Below are 20,326 nucleotides of genomic sequence, written 5' to 3' on the forward strand. Positions count from 1 at the left end.
CACTCCCCCTCCGCAGCATGGTCACCTTTCCCACGGTTCTGGTGCTCCCGTCTCAATGGTGAGGGCTCGCACTGTCCCCTCTACCTTGAGCAGCCCTCGTCCCATTCTCCACCAGCTGACCCCTCTTCATCTTCCTCATCACCCACCCACACCAAGCGTGCATGGCTTCCTTGCGCCTTGCCTACACCTTCCGCTTATACTCATCGTGGTGCTGAGCTCACCGGATTAAACTACAGCTGACCCTTGAACAACACGGGTCCACTTATGTACGGATCTTTTTCGATAAATATGGAATCGGCTTCCAAATCCACAGGTTCCGCATTCAACCAACCATGGATCGTGCGCTACGTTCACAATCCTTGGTTGAACTCGCAGATGCGGAACCGTGGATATGGAGGGTGGACTACAGGACTTGAGCATCGCATAGTCTGAGGCAGGTCCTGGAATCAATGCCCCTCGGGTACCGAGGAACGACTATAATTGGTTTCCTTCCGCTAGAGTCTCAATTCCTGGAGGGAGCAGTGTATCCCTGGCTCAGTACACTTTATTGAGTTGTAACTTTCTCCCCTGTGGAGGCCCCCAGTCATTGCTTATGCAAGATTCAAGGTAAATACTTCTAACTGACGGAGGGAAAGTTCTGTATATACATATTATTTTCTTCTTTTGTTAAACCAGGACATTTTAACTACCATGAAACTTGGTTAAAATACAGATCTCCAGGTTCAAACATGATTTAAAACTTGTAAACTAAAATTTATGAGGGCTTCAAGCCACACAGCTTTCTGAAGTTTTTACGCCCAAGTTCACTGCTATAATCATATGCCACTGTGGCTTAGCCCTGTGAACGGGCCCCTGCAAGACAGAGAACTAGAGGGGGCTGCAGAGATTCTCCCTAAGATGAGCAGAATCTAAGTCACAAAAGGCTGCGTGGTTCCTTTACTCACCCCTAATCCTACTGTCCGTCACTTAAAACAAATAGCATGCCCCGTTTACTCCACAGACTCATGCCAGGCTTTCAAGCAAAGGTTCCAGTAAAAGTCTGAGTCCTCAAATAGGCCACATATTGTATGATTCCCTTTATAAGAAATGTCCAGAATAGGCAGATCCAGAGAGACAGGAAGCAGAGGAACAGTTGTCACGGGCTGGGGGAGGGAGAATGGGGCACGGCAGCTTTAAAAGGAAAGGGATTTCTTTCTGGGGTGATGAAAACGTTCTGAAATTAGACAGTAGTGATGGTTGCACAGCATTGAGAATGCACCAGAGCCACTGAAATGTACACTTTAAAATGGTTAAAACAGTGCATTTTATGTTATATGAATTTTATCACGATAAGCAAAAGAATGGCTGTGTCTTACCTTCCTCCCAAAGGTGCACTAAAAACTGTTCAAGCTGTCTCTGAACCACAACACTGAGGACTGGAGAGGATTATCACCTTTAAAAGGTGGGGGACACTGGGCTTCCCTGGGGGCGCAGCGGTTGAGAGTCCGCCTGCCGATGCAGGGGACGCAGGTTCGTGCCCCAGTCCAGGAAGATCCCACATGCCGCGGAGCGGCTGGGCCCGTGAGCCATGGCCGCTGAGCCTGCGCGTCCGGAGCCTGTGCTCCGCAACGGGAGAGGCCACAACAGTGAGAGGCCCGCGTACCGCAAAAAAAAATAAAAATAAAACAACAGCATCTTAAAAAAAAAAAAAAAGGTAGGGGACACTATCCCAACATCAACGTGACGGGAGGGAGGCAGAGCTGTGTCCCCCGTGACAGCTGGTCATCCCAGCCGCACCTGTCAGAGGGGACCTGTGTGCTTCGGGTTCATCGTAGGTGACAAAATCCGATGCAAAAACCTCTTTGGAGCTGCTCAATGCAAAGGCTCAGAGAACACTCGGGCACACTCAGGCAAGATAAACTACACGGACGGCTCACAGACAGACCTTTCCGAGACACAGGGACAGCCACGAGACACCGAAAGCGACTTGAGGTTTTTAGTAGCGTTGTCACCCACAGAATGAGGGTCAATTTTCAGTCAAGAAGAATCATTTTGATTTACTGAATTTGAAGATCTGATACCTTTGAAGTGAAGCATTCCACAAACTCTGCTGAAATAAGAAATACTTTCGATTTTTTAAAAATAAATGGTTGGTTTTGAAAAAACTATATGGTCCTGGGGGGACAAAGTGAAAGATATGTGGCAAGCTTAATACCACCAAATCCGATCTGGGAATTATTCTGAGGAGTTATTTAGCGTAGCTCTCCACGTTTTGTTTGTGATATAAATACACACATATACACCTAGATATGTATGTATAGTTATATTTATTTCGTGTGGAAGGGAGGGTTTAAGTCACTCTGTATTTCTTTTTTCCATGAGTCTAATGCTGAATTATGAGGATGCAGAGACTCCTAGCATGTTGAGCTAACCCATTAAAGGGCCAGACTTCAAAGAAAGAAAATGATTGACTGAAACACACACACACACACACAGTTTTCTTAAAGTTATGGAAGATTAAGTAGGCACCATTGATTGTTCTGAACTGGCAGGAAAACTGGGGCAGCTAGCATAGGTCTGGACAACCACGGAAAGCCCACAGTAAGGACCACACCGTGACCAGCCACCAGAGATTCAGGATGACAGACTTACCGAGAGCGTCCACTGGCGGGGGGGGGCGTGCGGTGAGAAAGTGCAGGATACACAATTGACACAAAAAGGAAAATAATAAAGTCAAACTGGTATTCGAGCAGCAGTCTTACCTTTCTTTCATGTGTTAAAACAGTCCGTGGCTTGCCACCGAATTTTACATTGGGGCGATTAAACCCACATCCACCAAGAGCTGCAAATCCAAGTTCCCTTCCTTCACTTGCTAATGGCCTTTCCTTCTCATCTAAACAGACATCTTCCTAGTTAGTAACCAGCACCCCTAGAGAATGCAGCAAGGTTTTTTCTTAAAAAGATAAATGAAGACTATATTCCTGTAAGAAGCCAATTAAGATGCTTTAACAAGAAGAGCTTTCAAGTGTAATTTACTGTAACTTTAAAAGTAACTAGGGAAACCAGGATCAAAAGTTCAAGCTGGGGTGAAAATGAAAGTTTAAAAAATTTTTTAAAAATTTAAAGAACTTAAAATTTTCGTATAATAGCAAATAATATGCTAATATGGGACTCTGGGAGTCTGTTTCTTAGGTTTATAATATTAGCTTTGCAGCCTCTGGTGAAAACAACTATTTCAACGTCAGGCTCAAGGGTTAACATATTAAAATGTTCCAGTTCCCTCCCTCAAAGTCTCTGATAAACTTCTAGTAGTTACAGATGGAAACAGAAGGCTTTACCATAATTAATTTTTTAATTAAAATTAATAATAACATGAGAGCTAACTAAATGAGAAATAAGGCTTACCGTCTGTACAGTAAGGTGGCAGAAGTGGGCGAACAGCATAAAATGTTTCCCACTTCTGATCCTCTTACTTCCCCCAGCTGGGTTACAACCAGCTCTAGGACCTCAAGGGTCACGAGCTGACGTCAAGCAGCAGGGCTCGATGAGGGTTCAAGAGATGCCACTCAGAACCTGGGGCTGCTGGGTCAGCCCCGCAGCCCCTCCCCACCCTCCTGGCTGCCTCTGTCTTGTCCCCCTGACCACTCAACAAGGCGGCTCTGCCCCCATGCACCGACCCTGGGCGCTGGCCTGGAACTTCTCGGAGGGCCGGGACCATTCCTCCAGCCCTCAACTCCCTGCCTAGTTTTTACGCCCGGTAGGTGTTCAGTAGCCTGCCTTCCACAAAAATAGGTACATTCACCCACAGATGGAGCACATGTCAAGTTGTTTTAAAATGATTTTAAGATAAAGTCTAATCAAACCCCAAAAACCATTCAGAGTTTTTTGACAGTGATATTTAAATACCTTTAGAGTAAAAATTACCCTTCTATAGTATAGTAAAAAAGAGTCAAACAAAGAATGTGGCAAAAGGTGATACAGCTGCAGAGTGAAAGTTAAGGTAAATTAGTCACACACAAAAATAACACCCCATATGTGCCTGCCTAGGTCAAAGGGAGCCAGAACCATGCTTAAATGTATAAACGCATTTCAACTTTGAAAAGGAGAGTCAGAAGATTTTTTTAGATCAAAGATCACAGTTTTGGAAAAAGGAGTGGCAGAAAGCTGTTTGATGACCTTCTGAAAACATATTTAAGAGGAAGTGATTACTGCGCTGTATAAACCAGATTCAGTTCTATCAAGACAAAAAAAAATGTATCCAAAGCATTGGATAACTCTCAGAAGGAACTACCAACACTTTACAAGAGTCTAGGAAGCTACCACTTGAGCACCTGAGGGAGATGAAACCGACAGAGAGGCCTTTAGGCAAAAGGGGAAACCGTAGCTAACCAGACCCCAAAATAACTGGGAGTCTCAAATAACCAGATTTCTTCCAGCCCTTAGCTTGTACTGTTTCCATTCTCAGGCCATACTGCTTCCAGGAGAGCACTTCATTAACATTCACTCAGAACGATAACTCTGGTACCTCCTAGAAAGCTCCATTCACCCCAGAAATATACAAATGTGAGTTTTAAAAGGCACTTACATATTTTAGAAAAAAATTTTTTTATAAAGGAAAGAAACAAAAACTGTCTTCTGGTTGTTCACTGGAGTATCTAGAAAGTCATCCAGAACATTCTAAGCTACTGACCTGACTTGGCGTAAGAACACCATCACTGCTACCTCGTCTGGAAAGGATATGGTGCCCAAGACCATCAGATATACGACTGGGGCTGACCAGATGGATGCTTCCGAAACCCCTGATCACAGCCTCTACTGTCTCAGCCTTCAGGCCTAAGTGCCACCAAGAAACCTCACAACTGAAAGCCAATTACTCCCGAGTCCCAGGACCAGAAGCAGCCCCTCATGTCATACAGTCCGGCACCTCCATGTGTCCTGAACCTTTCTATCCAGTGCTTTAATGGGAAGGTCGTTATCCTCTCTAGGCAGCCTAAGCAGAGCTGGGCAAGTCTAACTACCAGCAACTTCCTTTTGTGTTGCACCGCAATCAACCTACCAGGCATCCCCTGTAGGTCCAAATTCTGCTAATTGGACAATGCCAGTGACTTTGAGTCACAGATGAAGACTGTTTCAGCCTCCATGTAAAATTCAGATAAAAGGATTATCACTGCAGCCAAGAACTTAAGGCCTCTGAAACGAAAATTCTGGAAGAGAGAAAGGAAAACCGCTACTTCTTCTTACCCCATCCTTTTCACCAAATTCCCAAACCTTTTCCAAGCCACAGATCGTCCTTGGACCCTCTTCTCCAAACTCATTAATCTCTCCTATCTCAAAGCTGGCATGTTGTCAACTAGGTAGAGTTCAGCTCCAAATTTTTACCATCCTGTTCTTTTATAGAACCTCAGATTCACTGTAATATGGTGGCAGTTTTATCTACATTTACCTTTAGACTCACTACAACGTTACTGGCCACAAACCCTATTCCACTTGTCGAATGCTAGCTCTCAGGCACCTGAATTAGACAGAACATAAACTGCAGAAGCACCAAGACCAGGAAAACACATCCAAAAGAAACAAATGGGGCCAATACTAACAGAAAAACTGATCGTGGGTGAATATCCTGCTGTCTTTATCTTGAAATGGTCTCCTGGTTATTATAAGAACTGGGGGGGACATTTTTCAGAAATGCCAAAGCTTGAAAACTTTGTCCTGTCCTTGCCCCTCTTCTACCAAAGACTCCCATCTCTCCAGATGTTTCTTTTAATTCCAAATGAGAACTGCTTGCTTAGGAAAGAGGAAATTTGGTTTGGGGGATTTCTACCTAAAAAAGTTGTTGTCTCAAACAAACGCTCAATACTACCCATCCACAGAGCATCCTGATGGGGGGGGGGGGGGAATACCCATTTTATCAGTTGTGATGCAGCAAATTCCAAATCGTGGTATCAAGAAGAATTAGTCTAGAGGGAAGGTCACCTGCTCACGTTCGAGAGAGAGTCCCTACATCTTGTTAGGTCTTAGTAAAATGTTACGAATGCTTTCAAAGTGGATGGAGCTAGATTTTTCTCTTAAAACTCCCAGTTCAAGCCGGAAGAGCAAAGCTGGGTCATGGATCTGATAATTAACTGGTTTGCAAATGACAATCAGCTGCGGGGGGAGAAGGGGCCTCTTGCACCAGCAGTCTCATTTTCCTTATCCAGCTCCCACCCTCATGAGCACCATGAAAAATCTCCCTACATAGCAATGATTCCCGGCTCCCACTGCAGCCTTTTCTAACATTCTCACGAGACTTAATAAAGGGTTTCAGAGATTATAGGCTGTGAAGGACAGAGGAGAAAATGACATCATTTCTGCAATAATTACTATACAACATTTGCAGAGAGGCTTTTATGCATCATCCCAAGGCTTCCAAGAAATTTATAGTCTCATCACCATGTACAATAAGCATGGAAACTGTCAAATTTTGGAGACCAGGTTGGGGGGAAGGAATGAGTCAAGTACAACTTTGCAAGGGTCTCAAATTAATAGATATTCTGCACTTGGGGACTTCAGATAGATTCTATTAGCTCCTATCTGTTCACAGGACCACTACATGTAAGGCAGTCTGACTGAAGACTTTCCACTTCAAAGAAAAATCAAGCACATGCTCATTTTCCCCAAGTAACACATTAACAGCAGAATTACCTTTTTTTGCTTTCTTCTGCAGTTTCAGTGTATCTGACGACTTCTTTTTTATCTCTTGGCGAGCTTTTTTATATTCTAAGAGAAAGCAGAATATTGAAAAATTTTAACACTTAGCTCAACAGAAAACACTTTAGCAACAGCCACTACCTTCATCACCAAAAGCATAAACTATGACATGCAATAAATAGCTTTACTGGAATACGAAATGATAAAACTCTCGTGAGGACCTTTGACAGCAAAGGGGCTATGAACACGAAAACCAACAAAATGCACTGGGGTCTTTCCCTACAGTATTCATTCATACCAGCTTTGAGGAAACATGGTACCTGGGAACATTTTAATAAAAATTCTAAAATTCACAATTTCTCAGCTTAAGTATCAGGAAATGTTTTCAGTATTATCTACTTTCCCAAGGCCCAAATCCACAGTGCTTCATTCCAAAAAGAACCCACGTGGCAAGACGCTGGCCAGATGTTACAATTCAGAAAAGAGCCCCTCAGACTACAGCAGGAGAAACTAGACCGCATGGAAAAGAACTGGGAAAGGCCCAGCTGCTTTACTTTCACATTAGTACCAAGGCCAGACACTGTGGACATGGAGGAGGGGCGGCCCACGTGACTCATATCCCCACCGGCCACTTCCTCTTCCCCCACCAGCCTACATCCACCCTGGACTTCTCCATTTCTGTTGTTGGCATCTCCGTCACCCAGGCATGAACATCTGAAATGACAGTCACCTCTGATACTTCTCTCCTTTGCTACCCTCATCAACTAATCGCCAACTGGACCGGCTCCCACAAAGCCATCCCCGACCTTTCCCTCCCACCAGCCCTGAGCCTATCAGAGCAGGGCTCTCTCTTATATGCTCTTGGTAGCGCCTATGAGTCAACTCTTTCCTGTTTCATCCCCTCAGATCTGCCCACACGCTTTCCCTCCACCACACTTACTGCAGGTTGTATGATCCGTGGAGCAAAGTCTCCTGCCCCTTCCGTACCACCAGCACCCCACCCTTCGGCTCCAGGAAGACTGACAGGGGTGGCGTCTGCCTGGACCATTTTGTCCCCAGACCTAGCACATGAGGTACTGAGACCCACTGGTTGAAGGTTAGCTTACATCATTAAAAGTTTGGTTTTCAAAATGTGCTGAAATGCCCTAAGTGCATCTCTGGCATTTAAGCCTGCTGTTACAAATCACTTTTAACTCAGCTGATCACAATTAATGTCACAGAGCGCGATCAGGCTACCCACTGAGTGATGCTTCCTGCCCCAAACCCAGCACTGAGTCCTGCAATGGGATCACTTTTGACCCCTCATCCTCCAACACTGAGATGTCCACAGCAGCAGCGGTGAAAGAGCAGGTCCTCTGGGTGACATCAATGAACCCAGCAGAGGCACAGGCAGCAGCTGGCAACATGCCACCTGGGACTAATATGCACCTGCCGCCTTGCCCAGTACCTTTTGCGTGGTCTTTATCCAGCTGGTTGGCCACTTTCTTCCATTCTTCCATCTGCTCTTGAAGTGGGTTTATCAGACAGTCGATTAAAGCACTTGTACCAAAGGAGAAAGAGAAGGAGACATTAAACAGACACATTCTGTTGTCCAGGTTTACACTCAGTTGTCAAAACGTACCTGAATCACGATTACCTGAAGCAAGACAAGGCAGCATACTAAGCCCAAGTTCACATCCAAATCCCCCAATTTCACAGCAACCGTGTCCTCAGGAGGCTTTTCAATGACTGCTAAGAAGCTGTACCCGTGACTGGTGGGCGCGACCTCTTCTCATGGCCCCCTTTTTCCACTCCCACACTCTATTAACAAGCAACGCTGCAGATCAGTGGGGTCACACCTCTGGCTGCACAAGGGAACCAGCTGGAGAGCTTTGAAAAGGTGAGGACACCGGGGTCTCACCCCATATCTGATATAAACTTGGAGGGTGGGGGGCCAGCATTACCTTTTTTTAAAAAAGGCCCACATGATTCTGACATGCATTCAGGATAAGTCATAAATGTAGACTGTGGACAGCCTAGGCAGGATCAGAGGGGTGAGGGGTCTCCAGGTACATCCCTTCTTATTTTGTGCACTCTCCCAGACTGCAGTTAAATGAGTGGAAAGGTAGCTCCCAACAGAGAGGGATCATGAGTCAGGGGAGCCGGGGTTTTTTGTGCAATGGAAGTAGGATCGACCCGATCCTACATTACAGAGATGTTGTTGGGAACTTAGAGAATGCCCATAAACTGTTTGAATGGCACTGGTGAGAACTGCAACAAAGGTATTCTCAGACTGCTTTTTGATGCTGGGCCTCCTGAAAATCTCTAAGCTTTTGGTACCACCCCCTCTTCTCTTACCAGGGTCTAGTGGTAAGATGCCCCTCGCAGGCACATCCTCTGGCCTCACTTCCTCCAGCTCTGTCCAAACCCTCCTTCTGAACAGACACGCTCCCTAACCAGCCTGTGTCCAAGAGCCGCCACCCACCTCATCCCGCGTGTTCCTTCTCCCGTCATTCATCACCGCCTGACACTCTATCAGGTTTATACAGTGTCTGGAGCGTAAGCTTCATGAGTGCAGGATGTGTTTCCTACTCAGGGCTATGCCCTGTACACCTAAGACAATGCCGGCACATAGTAGCTGCTCAATACACAGTGGCTGTTGAACTGGAGTCTCTTCATCACTAAAATGGAATGAGGTGTCACAGGACGGGCCCCAGAATAAACAAGATGACGTGCGTGGGAGGAGGCGCAGGGGGTGCCTTCATGGGGAGCGCTCCCCAGGGCCGAGGGGGGAAGGAGGAAGCCAGATTTTATCACACGCCCCGGCAGGTGCTTTCCACTGCGTGGACGCTGCGTGCATCTGCACAAGAACACTTCAGAGATTCCTACGCCCATCTGACAGGGGCTGAGAGCCCAGCCCAAGACTACGGCCTGTCAGCGGCCAGCCCGGGGTTCAAACCTAGGCCCAGGTGACTCCAAGACCAGGTGCTTCCCACTACATCCTGCAGCCTCCTGAGGTGGTCCTGCAAGAGGGTCAGAGGGATTCCACCGTGACAGCCTCTCACGCAACTTGCAATTCACAAGGCAGAGCGGTGCAGAAGTGCTGAATTATGCTGATCTGTTTGGGAGAACGTCCCCCTCTCACTGGAACACTGGTGACTGCAGACCCCCGTGCCAGCCACTGCCATTTCTACCCATCCTGGATGCTTGTGAAACAGACAAGAGGCTGGCAGCGTGGAAGGTTCTATGAGCCGCCGCCGCCCTCCTCGGTGGGCCTGGAGGACGTACACAAGGTCCCGGGTAACAGGGCGGCAGTGCATGCCTCACTCTCCAGCACGGCAGCTCCTCCTCCTATGAGGTTCCTGCAGGGGTGGGGGACCCAGGGGTCTCAGCAGGGTGCTCAGCGCCTCACACTGATGAAGCGTGAGGAGAGACACAGAGAAGATCCCAGAGGGGGGTGCAGGCTCCATGAGGCAGGGACCCAGGCTGTCTGGTGCTTCCCTGGAGCCCCAGGGCCCAGACCACCGTGCGGCAGAGGCCCAGCCAAGTACTTGTTCAGTGAGTGCGCAGAGGGACGGGCTGTGACGAGAGACGGGCTGTGGGGATTTAACGTTATGGGGAAACCAGTACTGCTTGAGGCGAGTTATGCTCTGTCTCACCGCTTCCTTAACCTGAAATCAGCAAGGGTGTCTGAGGTCTGGGAGAAACACGGTCCTCACCTGGAAAACTGCCTCAGCTTGGCTTCTATGCTCCGATGCCTCATGCACATCCTGGTTAAGGCCGAGCCAATCTCCCTGGTACCACCTGGAAAAGCAACAGAAGCAAACATGAGGGACAGGAGACAAGTAGGACTCACTGAGGTCCTTAAAGAGACAATGAAAGAATTACAAAACTGGCCAGATTTCACCATGTTATAAAACCCAGGCCACGGCCTTTCAGACTTCTCACCAGGCTTGTGCACACAGACGTAAACATCTGCGTATGGCTACATATCTTGAAATCATCATCAGAACAAAAGCTACCTTTACTATATACGATACCCTCTAATATTTTCTATTGGTTTTTTTTTTTGGTTTTTAGATGCTGATTGTGACCCAGAAGTTGATTTTACAACCCACTCATGGGTCTGAAAAATACCTCTCAAGGGAGATGATTAAAACAGTATCTGATATTTAGGGGAAAGCTGTAGTTTTGTTTTATTTTTTCCACTTCTGGCAAAATAATCCTCTTAGCATTACTCAGAACCACCAGTGAAGCCACTCCATAAAGCCACATATTCTAGAATACAAGTAACGTAGAGAAGAGGAGGGCTAAAGCAAGACGAAAGAGCAGGGTATGTTTTTTGATGGGTTTGGGTAACGCCAGAAAGAGAAGTCCTCAAATGCAGCAAATGTCGAGTAAACTGAAATACAGCTTAGTGCTCCCGAAATTCTTGTCATACTTTTCCCTTCAGGCACACCCTTTTCTAAGATTATTTTTGAAGTTCCCTTCCTTCCTCCCCTGAGAAACAATGCTTAAATCAGCATTTACTTGGGCGTGGAGGAGGGGGAAGTAGACTGTATCTGCAGATGGTCACTCTGCACTAAGCACTGGAAAGCACAATTATAAATGTTATGAAAACACTGGGGCTCATGAAATCGGAGGGAAAAGGGTCCCCAAAACCACTGTGTTTTTTTAAATTTAATTTCTTTTACAGACAAGGCCTTCAAGGGGAAGCACAGGAATTTATGGCAGGTTTAACCAAATCAAGTTAATAGGAAAAAAATTCCCTCCCCTATTAGTACTTGTGACATTACTATGGGCTGTATTTTCCACTCCGCCTTCTCTCCTAGAAATGCCAGTGCGCTGCTTCACTTCCACCTGTTTTCCATTTTATTCTGCAAAACGAGCAGGTTTCCAGAACCAAAAAATAAATAGTGGTGATACATATTTAATGTTTCTATATTTTATTTCAGTCTGAAAAGAAGCCTTCTGGAGCAATTCTTCCATTCTTCTAAAACAGGGTTTCTCGATCTGAACCCGACTGACACATAGGGGCAGGACGATTCTTTGTTAGGGGGCCGTCCTTTGCGTTGTAGGATGGTTTGCCGCATCCCTGGCCTCAACCTACCAAAAGCCAGTAGCAGTCTCCTAGCCTGTGATATCCAAAAATGTTTCCAGACAGTACCAAGGGCTCCCTGGGGAGCAAACTCTCCCCCAGTTGAGAAGCACTTCTGTAAAAGAAACTGAGTAAGAATGAAAGGTCATCGGAGGCTGACTTACTAAATGGCCAGAAGTATAAAATGTTGCCCTAGAGCTCCTGGCACCTGCCAGGAGTTAGTGACCACCGGAGCCTCACCATCTACACTGTAGCTTGCACCCCTCCACCCGGGAAAACCAGTAGAGGGCGCTGTTTTCACATGAGCCACTTGCCTTCTGGGCTCATTTCAGGTTCTTAAGCCTTTATTGCTTACAAGCAAGGACGAGGAACACTTAATCCGCAGGGAAATACCTCTTATTTTTCCTGGGCCTTCATTTAATTAAAAGTTAATAACCCGGCCATGCAAGGAAACGGGCACACTCATTCACAGCTGGTAAGAGTGTAAACCAGCACTTTTCTGGAGGAAAAGTTGGCAGCATTTATCAAGAAATGCCTTAAAAACAAGCCCCCTCTTTGACCCAGCAATTCTACCCCTAGAAATTTTACCAGAGGAAACAATTAAGGGTGAGAGCAAATCTTTACCTATGAGGACCGTCACGGAAATGTTGCTTACGGCAGTAAAAACTGGAAATAACATCCCATTCTAGGGAGCAGGTTGAATAGACCCTAGGACACAGCCACACAACGGACGAGCATGCAGCCACCCGAAGTGCTGGAGAGCGATGGTCAGGTCCCAGGAAGTGAGTCGTTTGTAGAGACCTGAGGATGTGCTGGGCCCTGGGATGAGTGCTTTGCACACGTGAGCTCATTTAATCCTCCCAACAAGCCCAGGTGTGCTGGTGTTACTATCATCCCAGACAGGAAGAAAGCTTTCCGTAATTTGGCCAACGTCACCCTGCTGGTAAGTGGGATTCTATCCCAGGCCACATCTACGGAGTCCATGCATGTAACCAGTCAGCACATGGTACTTACTACAGACAAAGGGAGAAGGGAGAGGGCAGAGCCCAAAACACTCCGCTGAGCTAACCTAACTACACACTCTTATGCATGTTGAGGCTTTACGGTCCAGCTCTCAAATTTTTGTTCCTGAGCCTAGAACTGTTGAATTGGCACCACGGGAACTAAGCTCCAATCTTTGCTAAGCTGTTAACACAGAGCTAAGTGACCGAGAGCTGCTTCGTTGATTACCCATGAGTTTGAGTCTCCTCAAAATAAAATTCCGCAGCTGGAAAAGATCACCTCAAAGCTCAGCTCCCTAACCCCATTTCTCTGCTCCCGACTTCTGTCAGCTTCCCAGATATTTTCATACATTGCCACTGGTCATTTATCATCCCCAGGAAAGCCCTAGGCTTCCCAGAGACAGCTGAACTGTGGGATGAGAACAAGCAGTTTCTCAACATGCTGTGTGCAGCCCACCACTGTGCTCTGCAGCACAGGGCTTCCTGTGAGAGAAGGAAATGAAGAACCAGAGCAAACTCCCAAATTGCAGTGTCTCTGTCCAAGTGGCACAAGGGCAGGAGACAGGCAGCTGACATCCTCCGTGGACCCCAGGACCCAACCATTAGAATTTGCTGCTGATCTCAGCCACGCAGGGCCCTCTAAAAATAGCTCCATCCATGGATGTGCTTCACAGGGTCTTCTGCTCTTCCTGACCCCTTGCTAAGAACTAGGAAAAAAAAAATCAGCAGGTTTGAAAAAGCTTCAGAGGAAGCTGGCTTTAGTTACGATGCCAGAGCCGACATCTGGAAGAGCTCTGAGCTGACAGAGAGAATATTTATGGAATCAAATGACTGCGATGTACTCAGCAGCCTGCGAGTAAGGACAAGATCTGACTTGTTTTCTGTTTTCCCTGCACCCAGCACTGGTACAGACTGAAGAAACCAACATGGACCACTTGGAGAGCATTTTTTTGCTATACCTGGAGGTGGAGCAAGGGACTGGGTTTGTCTTTCGTTTAACACATAAATATTTGTGTATCATCTTTGGCACACAACAGAAGACTCAAAATGAATACAAGATCCTTATTATCTTACAAAAGGTCTATACTGATTCAAGGTCAGCCTGGAGAAACAATGGTGTATTAGTTTTTTTTTAATTGCAGTTTAGTTGACTTACAATGTTGTGTTAGTTTCTGGTGTACAGCAAAGTGATTCATATCTATATATTCTTTTTCAGATTCTTCTCCATTACAGGTTATGACAAGATATTGAATGTAGTTCCCTGTGCTATACAGTAGGACCCTGTTGTTTATCTAATTTTCTATTGTTGCTGTAATAAATTATCACAAATTTTAAATATATTAAATTTATCAATATTTTAATTTAAAGCAGCACACAGCTATTATCTTACAGTTCTGGAAATTGGAAGTCCAAAATCAATTTCTCCAGGCTAAAATCAAGGTGTCAGGAGGGCTTCGTTCCTCTGGAGGCCCAGAGAATCTGTGTCCTTGACTCTTCCAGCTTCTACCGGCCGCCTGCACTCCTTGGCTCCTGGCACCTTTCCCCACCTTCAAAGTCAGTGTTGTCACAACTTCAGCCTTCTCTAACCTCTGCTTCTGTCCTCACATCTTCTCTGACTCTGATCCTCCTTCCTCCTTCTTATAAGAACTCTTGTGCCGTACTGGACCCACCTTAATAATCCAAGATAATCTCCCCCATCTCAAGATCCTTAGCTGAATCATATCTGCAAAGCCCCTTTTGTCACGTACAGTAACATATTCACAGGTTCTGGGGTTGAGGACGTGGGTGTTTGGGGGGGCATTATTCTGCCTACCAAAGACGAATAGGAGTTGTTAATTTGGGGAGAGGGCAAGGGGCACTATGGTCCACTCTCCAGAGTCCATCTATTCCTCCCCAGAGGATTAATCAGGGCCAATGATCGAATGCCATCCCCTTTGGCAGTGGCTGGTTCAGGGATGAGACAAAGATGGAGAGGTTGATGGGGAGGCCTTTGGGGAAAATGTCCCTATGTCCCTGATCTTTTTTTTTTAAATAAATTTATTTATTTATTTATTTTTGGCTGTGTTGGGTCTTCGTTGCTGCGCACGGGCTTCAGTAGTTGTGGCACACGGGCTCAGTAGTTGCGGCACATGGGCTCTAGAGCGCGGGCTCAGTAGTTGTGGCGCACAGGCTTAGTTGCTCTGCGGCATGTGGGATCTTCCCAGACCAGGGCTCAAACCCACGTGCCCTGCATTGGCAGGAGGATTCTTAACCACTGCACCACCAGGGAAGTCCCAAAAATGTTCCTGATCTTAAGAGCAACACACCGAAGAGACCCCACAGGTCATGAACTGGAAGCAGGCTGCCCAGCTGCTGTGGTCAGCCAGCATTCTGGCCGTGGAGACACCTGCCTTAGGAGGAGGCCCGTCCTGTGGACAAAACACAGAAGGAGCCCGAGTCTCCAGTGACCTCGCTGGGCTGCCAAATTAACACAGTGGGGAGCCTGCTCTCCTGGACCTGGGGCTCCTGTTTTGCAAATTCACACATCTCCTTATTTTTAAAGCAACTTTGATTTGGTTCTCTCTTTTGCCAGTTTAAAGAAAACGGAAGGGAGCAACAGCCTCGTGCTTCCTCACAGCACCAGGAACCACCCCGTGGCCAAAAGAAATACTAAGTCCATCACTCGCTGCTGAGAAAGGCACAGATACTTTATGGCAAAAATCTTCATTCTTTTCAGTGTGATGCACGTTAAGAATTTTCTCCCATAACAAGCAAAGGTTTTTATGATAAATTAGTACAAAATCAGCTGACGATCAAAACTGGGGGATCTGCAAAGGAGATGATCAGTAGAAAGAAAGAAGTAAAAAGCCTAGAGGTTAGACTATCAAAGTATGAACATGGGGGCAGAATACGATGAGTTTTGCACATGAAGACACAAATTCCACAAACATTTATTCAGTATTGTTTAGTTTCCTAGGGCTGCTGTAACAAAGTACCCCAAACTGGTTGGTTTAAAACAACCAAAATTTACTGTCTCACCATTCTGGAGGTTAGAAGTCCCCAAACCAAGGTGTCGGCAGGGCCCTGCTCCCTCTGAAAGCTGCAGGGGAAGAATTCTTCCCTGCCTCTTCCTAGCTCTGGTTGCTGGCAATCCACAGCTGGTAGATGCGTCACTCCAGTCTCTGCGTCTGTCTACACATGGCAATTTCCCCGTGTGTCTGTCTTCACGTGAGACATATGTGAAGGCATTCTCCTCTCTGCCTGTATCTGTGTCCAAATTTCTTTCTTCTTATAAAGACACCAGTTGTATTGGATTAGGGCCTACCCTAACGACCTCATGTTAACTTGATTACACCTGCAAAGACTTTATGTCCAACTGAGGTCACATTCACAGGTACCGGGAGGTAGAATGCAAGTTGTCTTTTTTGGGGGAATACAACACACCCCATAATAAGTATCTACCATACAACAAGGATTAAAGTCATTCCAAAGATGACAAAGACCTAGCCCTGGGGGGGCTCACAGACTGGCTGGGGGATTGCTACGAAATGGTGCAGGGAATGTGATTGTTGCAGCAACCCTATGACGTAGGTACTATTGTCCGCATCTTATAAATGGAAAAAACTGAGGCTCTGCCTGGTTAACTAACAGGCTGAGGGCCACAGAACTGGTAAGCGGTAGAGCTAAGATCCAAGCCCTGCTTTTACGGATGCCGACAGGCTCTCTCCCACCATGACAAGCCGGAGGCATTCCCCACCGAGGACAAAGAGACACATTAAAGTCCCCAACATAATACACACCTTTTAATGCCTACTGGGGGAGGATACAGGCAGTGGGGGGATAAGGAGAGGAGAGCCACTGACCCACTGTTCCTTCCCCCCGCAAAGCCTGACATGGCTACACCCTCCAGACTGCCACCTGCCACGGTGGCTTTGCAGACAGAGGCGGGCCGGTGGCATCCATCTAGTGGCATCGCCCATCCCTCCATGCTGCCTCACTTGCAGGTGGCGTCCATCTCCCCACGCAGCGGAGGACTAATGGACAGGCCACCCTGGGGTTTACAGTGTGCAGGTGGTGAACGAGGCTGGAAAAGCTGTTCTTTCAGGCTCGGCTTCTGCTGCAGGAGGGGTCGGGGCTGGAGGAAGCGAGGCGTAAGAAGTGCCCAGGTGGAACGCACGGCTACGATAAGGTGCTGTGCGTCTTGGCCACCCCTCTGAGCGCCGATGTTGTTGGGAGGCTAATTAAGCATCAGACGGCACCCCTGGGACAGGAAAGTGCTCTCTGAAACCTCTGCAGGGGAGAGGGTCACAGGGACAGGCCCACCCAGGGCAGGTCCTGACCTCAGCACTGCTGACATTTTGGACCAGATCCGTCTTTGCTGAGGGAGCTGTCCTGGGCACTGGAGGCTGTTTTCGTTAGCCCTCCCCCACGCAAGTCAAGTCGACCAGGAATGTCTCCAGACATTGTCAATCGTCCCCTGGGTGCAAAATTGCCCCCGTTGCGAAGCACTGGCCTAGGGGAACATGTGTCCACCCACGAGGAGGGTCGCTGACTCCGGGCCGGACCTCAGGAAGCCTCAGCTGACACACTCCACTGTCACAGCAGCCGCTATGCGAGCTATTAGCTGGCTGCCCACCCCCAGCTTCACAGCCTCAGACAGGCAACTCCTGTCCCCACAATGAAGAAAAGACTCCACTTGCCACTAGAGACACACTGATTTCAGAATACGAAATTGACATTGCCCACAAAATCAACAGGCACAAACTCCCTCACCCACAAACTTAGGGACACAGGAATTCAACCAGAGGCAGGATGTGTTCAAGTCCAGAATATGAGAATACCCAAAGGATTACGAAAGAGCCCAAAGCCCACGGCAGGCAGAATCTAAGCACAGAAGTCCCACCATCTGTATCGTTAGGAGAACTCCTCTGTGAGGCCAACAAGAGGCAGGGGAGCAAGACACTGACCTCAAACCACTCAATGGCTTGTGACTTCTCCCTGGACACCAGCTAGCGATGCACTGTCAGCCCCAAAGCGTCTCTGAAAATCTGTGACTCTGGACACCAAACAGGCAACCAAGCACACCTAACCTGACAGGTGCTCTCTCTCTGTGGATACGTGAAAGTGCCTGCTGCACCCAGTTGTTTGTAAGTTTAAAAGCTCTGGGGCTTCCCTGGTGGCGCAGTGGTTGGGAGTCCGCCTGCCGATGCAGGGGACGCGGGTTCGTGCCCCGGTCCGGGAGGATCCCACATGCCGCGGAGCGGCTGGACCCGTGAGGCATGGCCGCTGGGCCTGCGTGTCCGGAGCCTGTGCTCCGCAACGGGAGAGGCCACAACAGTGGACGCCCCTGTACCACAAAAAAAAAAAAAAAGTTCTAAGAGAGGTGGCCATGTTCCCAGGCACATAACCACCAAACATACCAAACATCAAATACAACTGCAGGTTGCCCCGTGACATAGTTTTATCAGAAATCTTTTTCCAAAACATATGTTTATCCACACCCAATCTTACCTGTTGAGGGGTAAGTGGGCCCCCTCGCCTGTCCATTGACCCCCAAAAGAGTCCTGGGGGCACCTTAGCAGCTGTATCCCACCCTCTCTCTCCTCCGTGCCACACACCTGGGTGACAGGCAGACCCTAAGCAGCCTGCAAGCCGCAGAGCGTCCAAAGCAGCCACTTTCCCACTGTGGCTGGTTTGGAATCTTAGCACAAACTCCTTGGCATCTCCCGAATCAGCGTGAGGGTCAGGAGGAAAAGCAGTAGAGCCAAAGGGTTAAGAGCTTGGCTCTGAAATCAGACAATGTGGATTCAAAGCCCAGCTCCCCCGTTCGCCAACTGCGTGACCTTGGGAAGGGTCTAACTTGCTTAGATTCAAATGCTGATGACTGTACTCCAAAAAAATGGTTATGCCAATTGGTGTTTCATGTCATCTTTGTTGCATACAAATACCACATCCCAAATGCATCATCTGTAATTTCCAGCTGGGGCTTCTTGTGAAACAATCTGAGGTAGCCTAGATTTTTGTTTTGTTTTGTTTTGTTGTGTTTTTTACGATTTTTGTCCCCGATCTTTTACAACTGCCTCATCCATATTTAATTTGATGGCAATATATATATTTTTTGAAAAGCAACTTACTTTTATCTTTCTAAACATTCCACTTATTCTGCAGAAACAAGCAATCTTGATTTTCACACTCCTATCCCAAAGATTTATGTACCTTATAATTAAATAATGTAATGACATACAATTGGCATATACAGGTCTGGGAACACACACAACTGACCCTTGGTTAAGCTGACAGCTCAGGTAGAAGAAGTGTGTGGACACAGAGTGAAGCCTACTTAGCTTCGAGCTTGTTGCAGGCAGGGGTTGGTATATTTTATAGAGAAAATAAAGAGCCCTGGTTGCATCAATGGGCCAATGAAGTAGGACTTTGATGTAGCAATAATCAGCCAAGTCCTACAAAAGGGCGAAGGCCAGAGTAATTACTCAGGCCTGGTTGGAGTGTCCATCCACAGTGACGCGTTAGCCAGCGTGTGACAGCCCTCACTTCTCCCGCATGTAATATCGCCCTTCCCCGAGGAGCTAGCTAATGGGTACACAGAAGGCAAGGTAAGAGTCCAAAGGAACAAAGCCAGAACTGTTCCGCTGGGGCTCAGGGTGGGCCGCCCCCAAATATGCCATACTGGTATATTGGTTATTTTGAATTAAAGTTACTTAAGAAATGGCCAATGCAAGAGAGACACTCTGACCCTCCTTTCTGTCTCCCTGAAAGCAGGAAAGGCATCTCTCATGTGAAAGGTGCCCTCCCTGCATCTGCAAAGTAGAAGGACCCCCTTTTGGCCAGAGAGGGGGAATGCGGGCCAAGAAACCTTGTTACTCCTTTCGTTTACTACGCCAAAACCAAACTCTGTTTAGATTCTTCCCTAATTGGGCACACAAAACCTACATTTCTTTGTCCTGTCAATTTCTTACAAATTTATTGGGTTTTTTAACTCTAAAAACTCTCAAAGTTGCCTGCTCTGGCCCTTTTGTTGGTCCCATTTCTATGAGACCTCCATGCACACGAATTAAAATGTGTGTCTTTTTCTCCTGCTAATCTGTCTTGGGTCAATGTTATTATTAGTGCAGCCACAAGAACTCAAGATAGGTAGAGGGGGCACCTTCCACCTCTTTGACAGTTCCTTCTTCCCTAACATCTTCGAAGACCAAAGGCCAAGAAGGAGTAAGTCCAGAAGGCCCGCCGGGGAAGGATCTCCTCCTTACCAGCAGTTATGCACCAACCAAGTGGTCACTGGATGGAACTCAAAGCTGTAGCGCTGAGAGGTTCACGGTCAAGCAACTGCAGTGAGCTCACCTCTCGGTGGTCCCCACCTTCCTGGCTAACCAGCTTAAGGTGCCCCCAGCCCGAGATCTCTCTTCGTTGTTTATTTTCATGTCACAAAGCTCAAGACCGTTGTGTCACCAGCCTCCTGCTAACAAAGAATGGAAAGGAAAGTTCCCATGGAATCCGGGACCACTTCCACAATGACCTGCGTCAGGTTGTGGGTTCAGCAAACAAGGAAAGAATGTCTCACTCTCCTTCCTCTCAAGCCCCTGCTCTC

At 47.3% G+C, this 20,326-nt stretch overlaps 1 protein-coding gene across 8 annotated transcripts in view; it reads right to left on the reverse strand.

Moving 5' to 3' along the window:
• Positions 1–20,326, reverse strand: part of MTSS1 (MTSS I-BAR domain containing 1) — a 165,232-nt gene that overhangs the window by 25,773 nt on the left and 119,133 nt on the right. For 5 of the 8 annotated variants that reach the window (XM_073794726.1, XM_073794727.1, XM_019932021.3 and 2 more), the window contains 4 exons: positions 10,365–10,449; positions 8,114–8,205; positions 6,661–6,735; positions 2,632–2,643 (listed from right to left, as the gene is read on the reverse strand). In XM_073794726.1, coding sequence (XP_073650827.1) covers positions 2,632–2,643; positions 6,661–6,735; positions 8,114–8,205; positions 10,365–10,449 — 264 coding nt within the window. The remainder of the gene's footprint in view (positions 1–2,631; positions 2,644–6,660; positions 6,736–8,113; positions 8,206–10,364; positions 10,450–20,326) is intronic. The other 3 variants (XM_073794728.1, XM_033842717.2, XM_004314446.4) reach the window with 1 other exon arrangement.

Source organism: Tursiops truncatus, chromosome 17, assembly GCF_011762595.2.
Source record: "Tursiops truncatus isolate mTurTru1 chromosome 17, mTurTru1.mat.Y, whole genome shotgun sequence".
Taxonomy (NCBI): Eukaryota; Metazoa; Chordata; class Mammalia; order Artiodactyla; family Delphinidae; genus Tursiops; species Tursiops truncatus.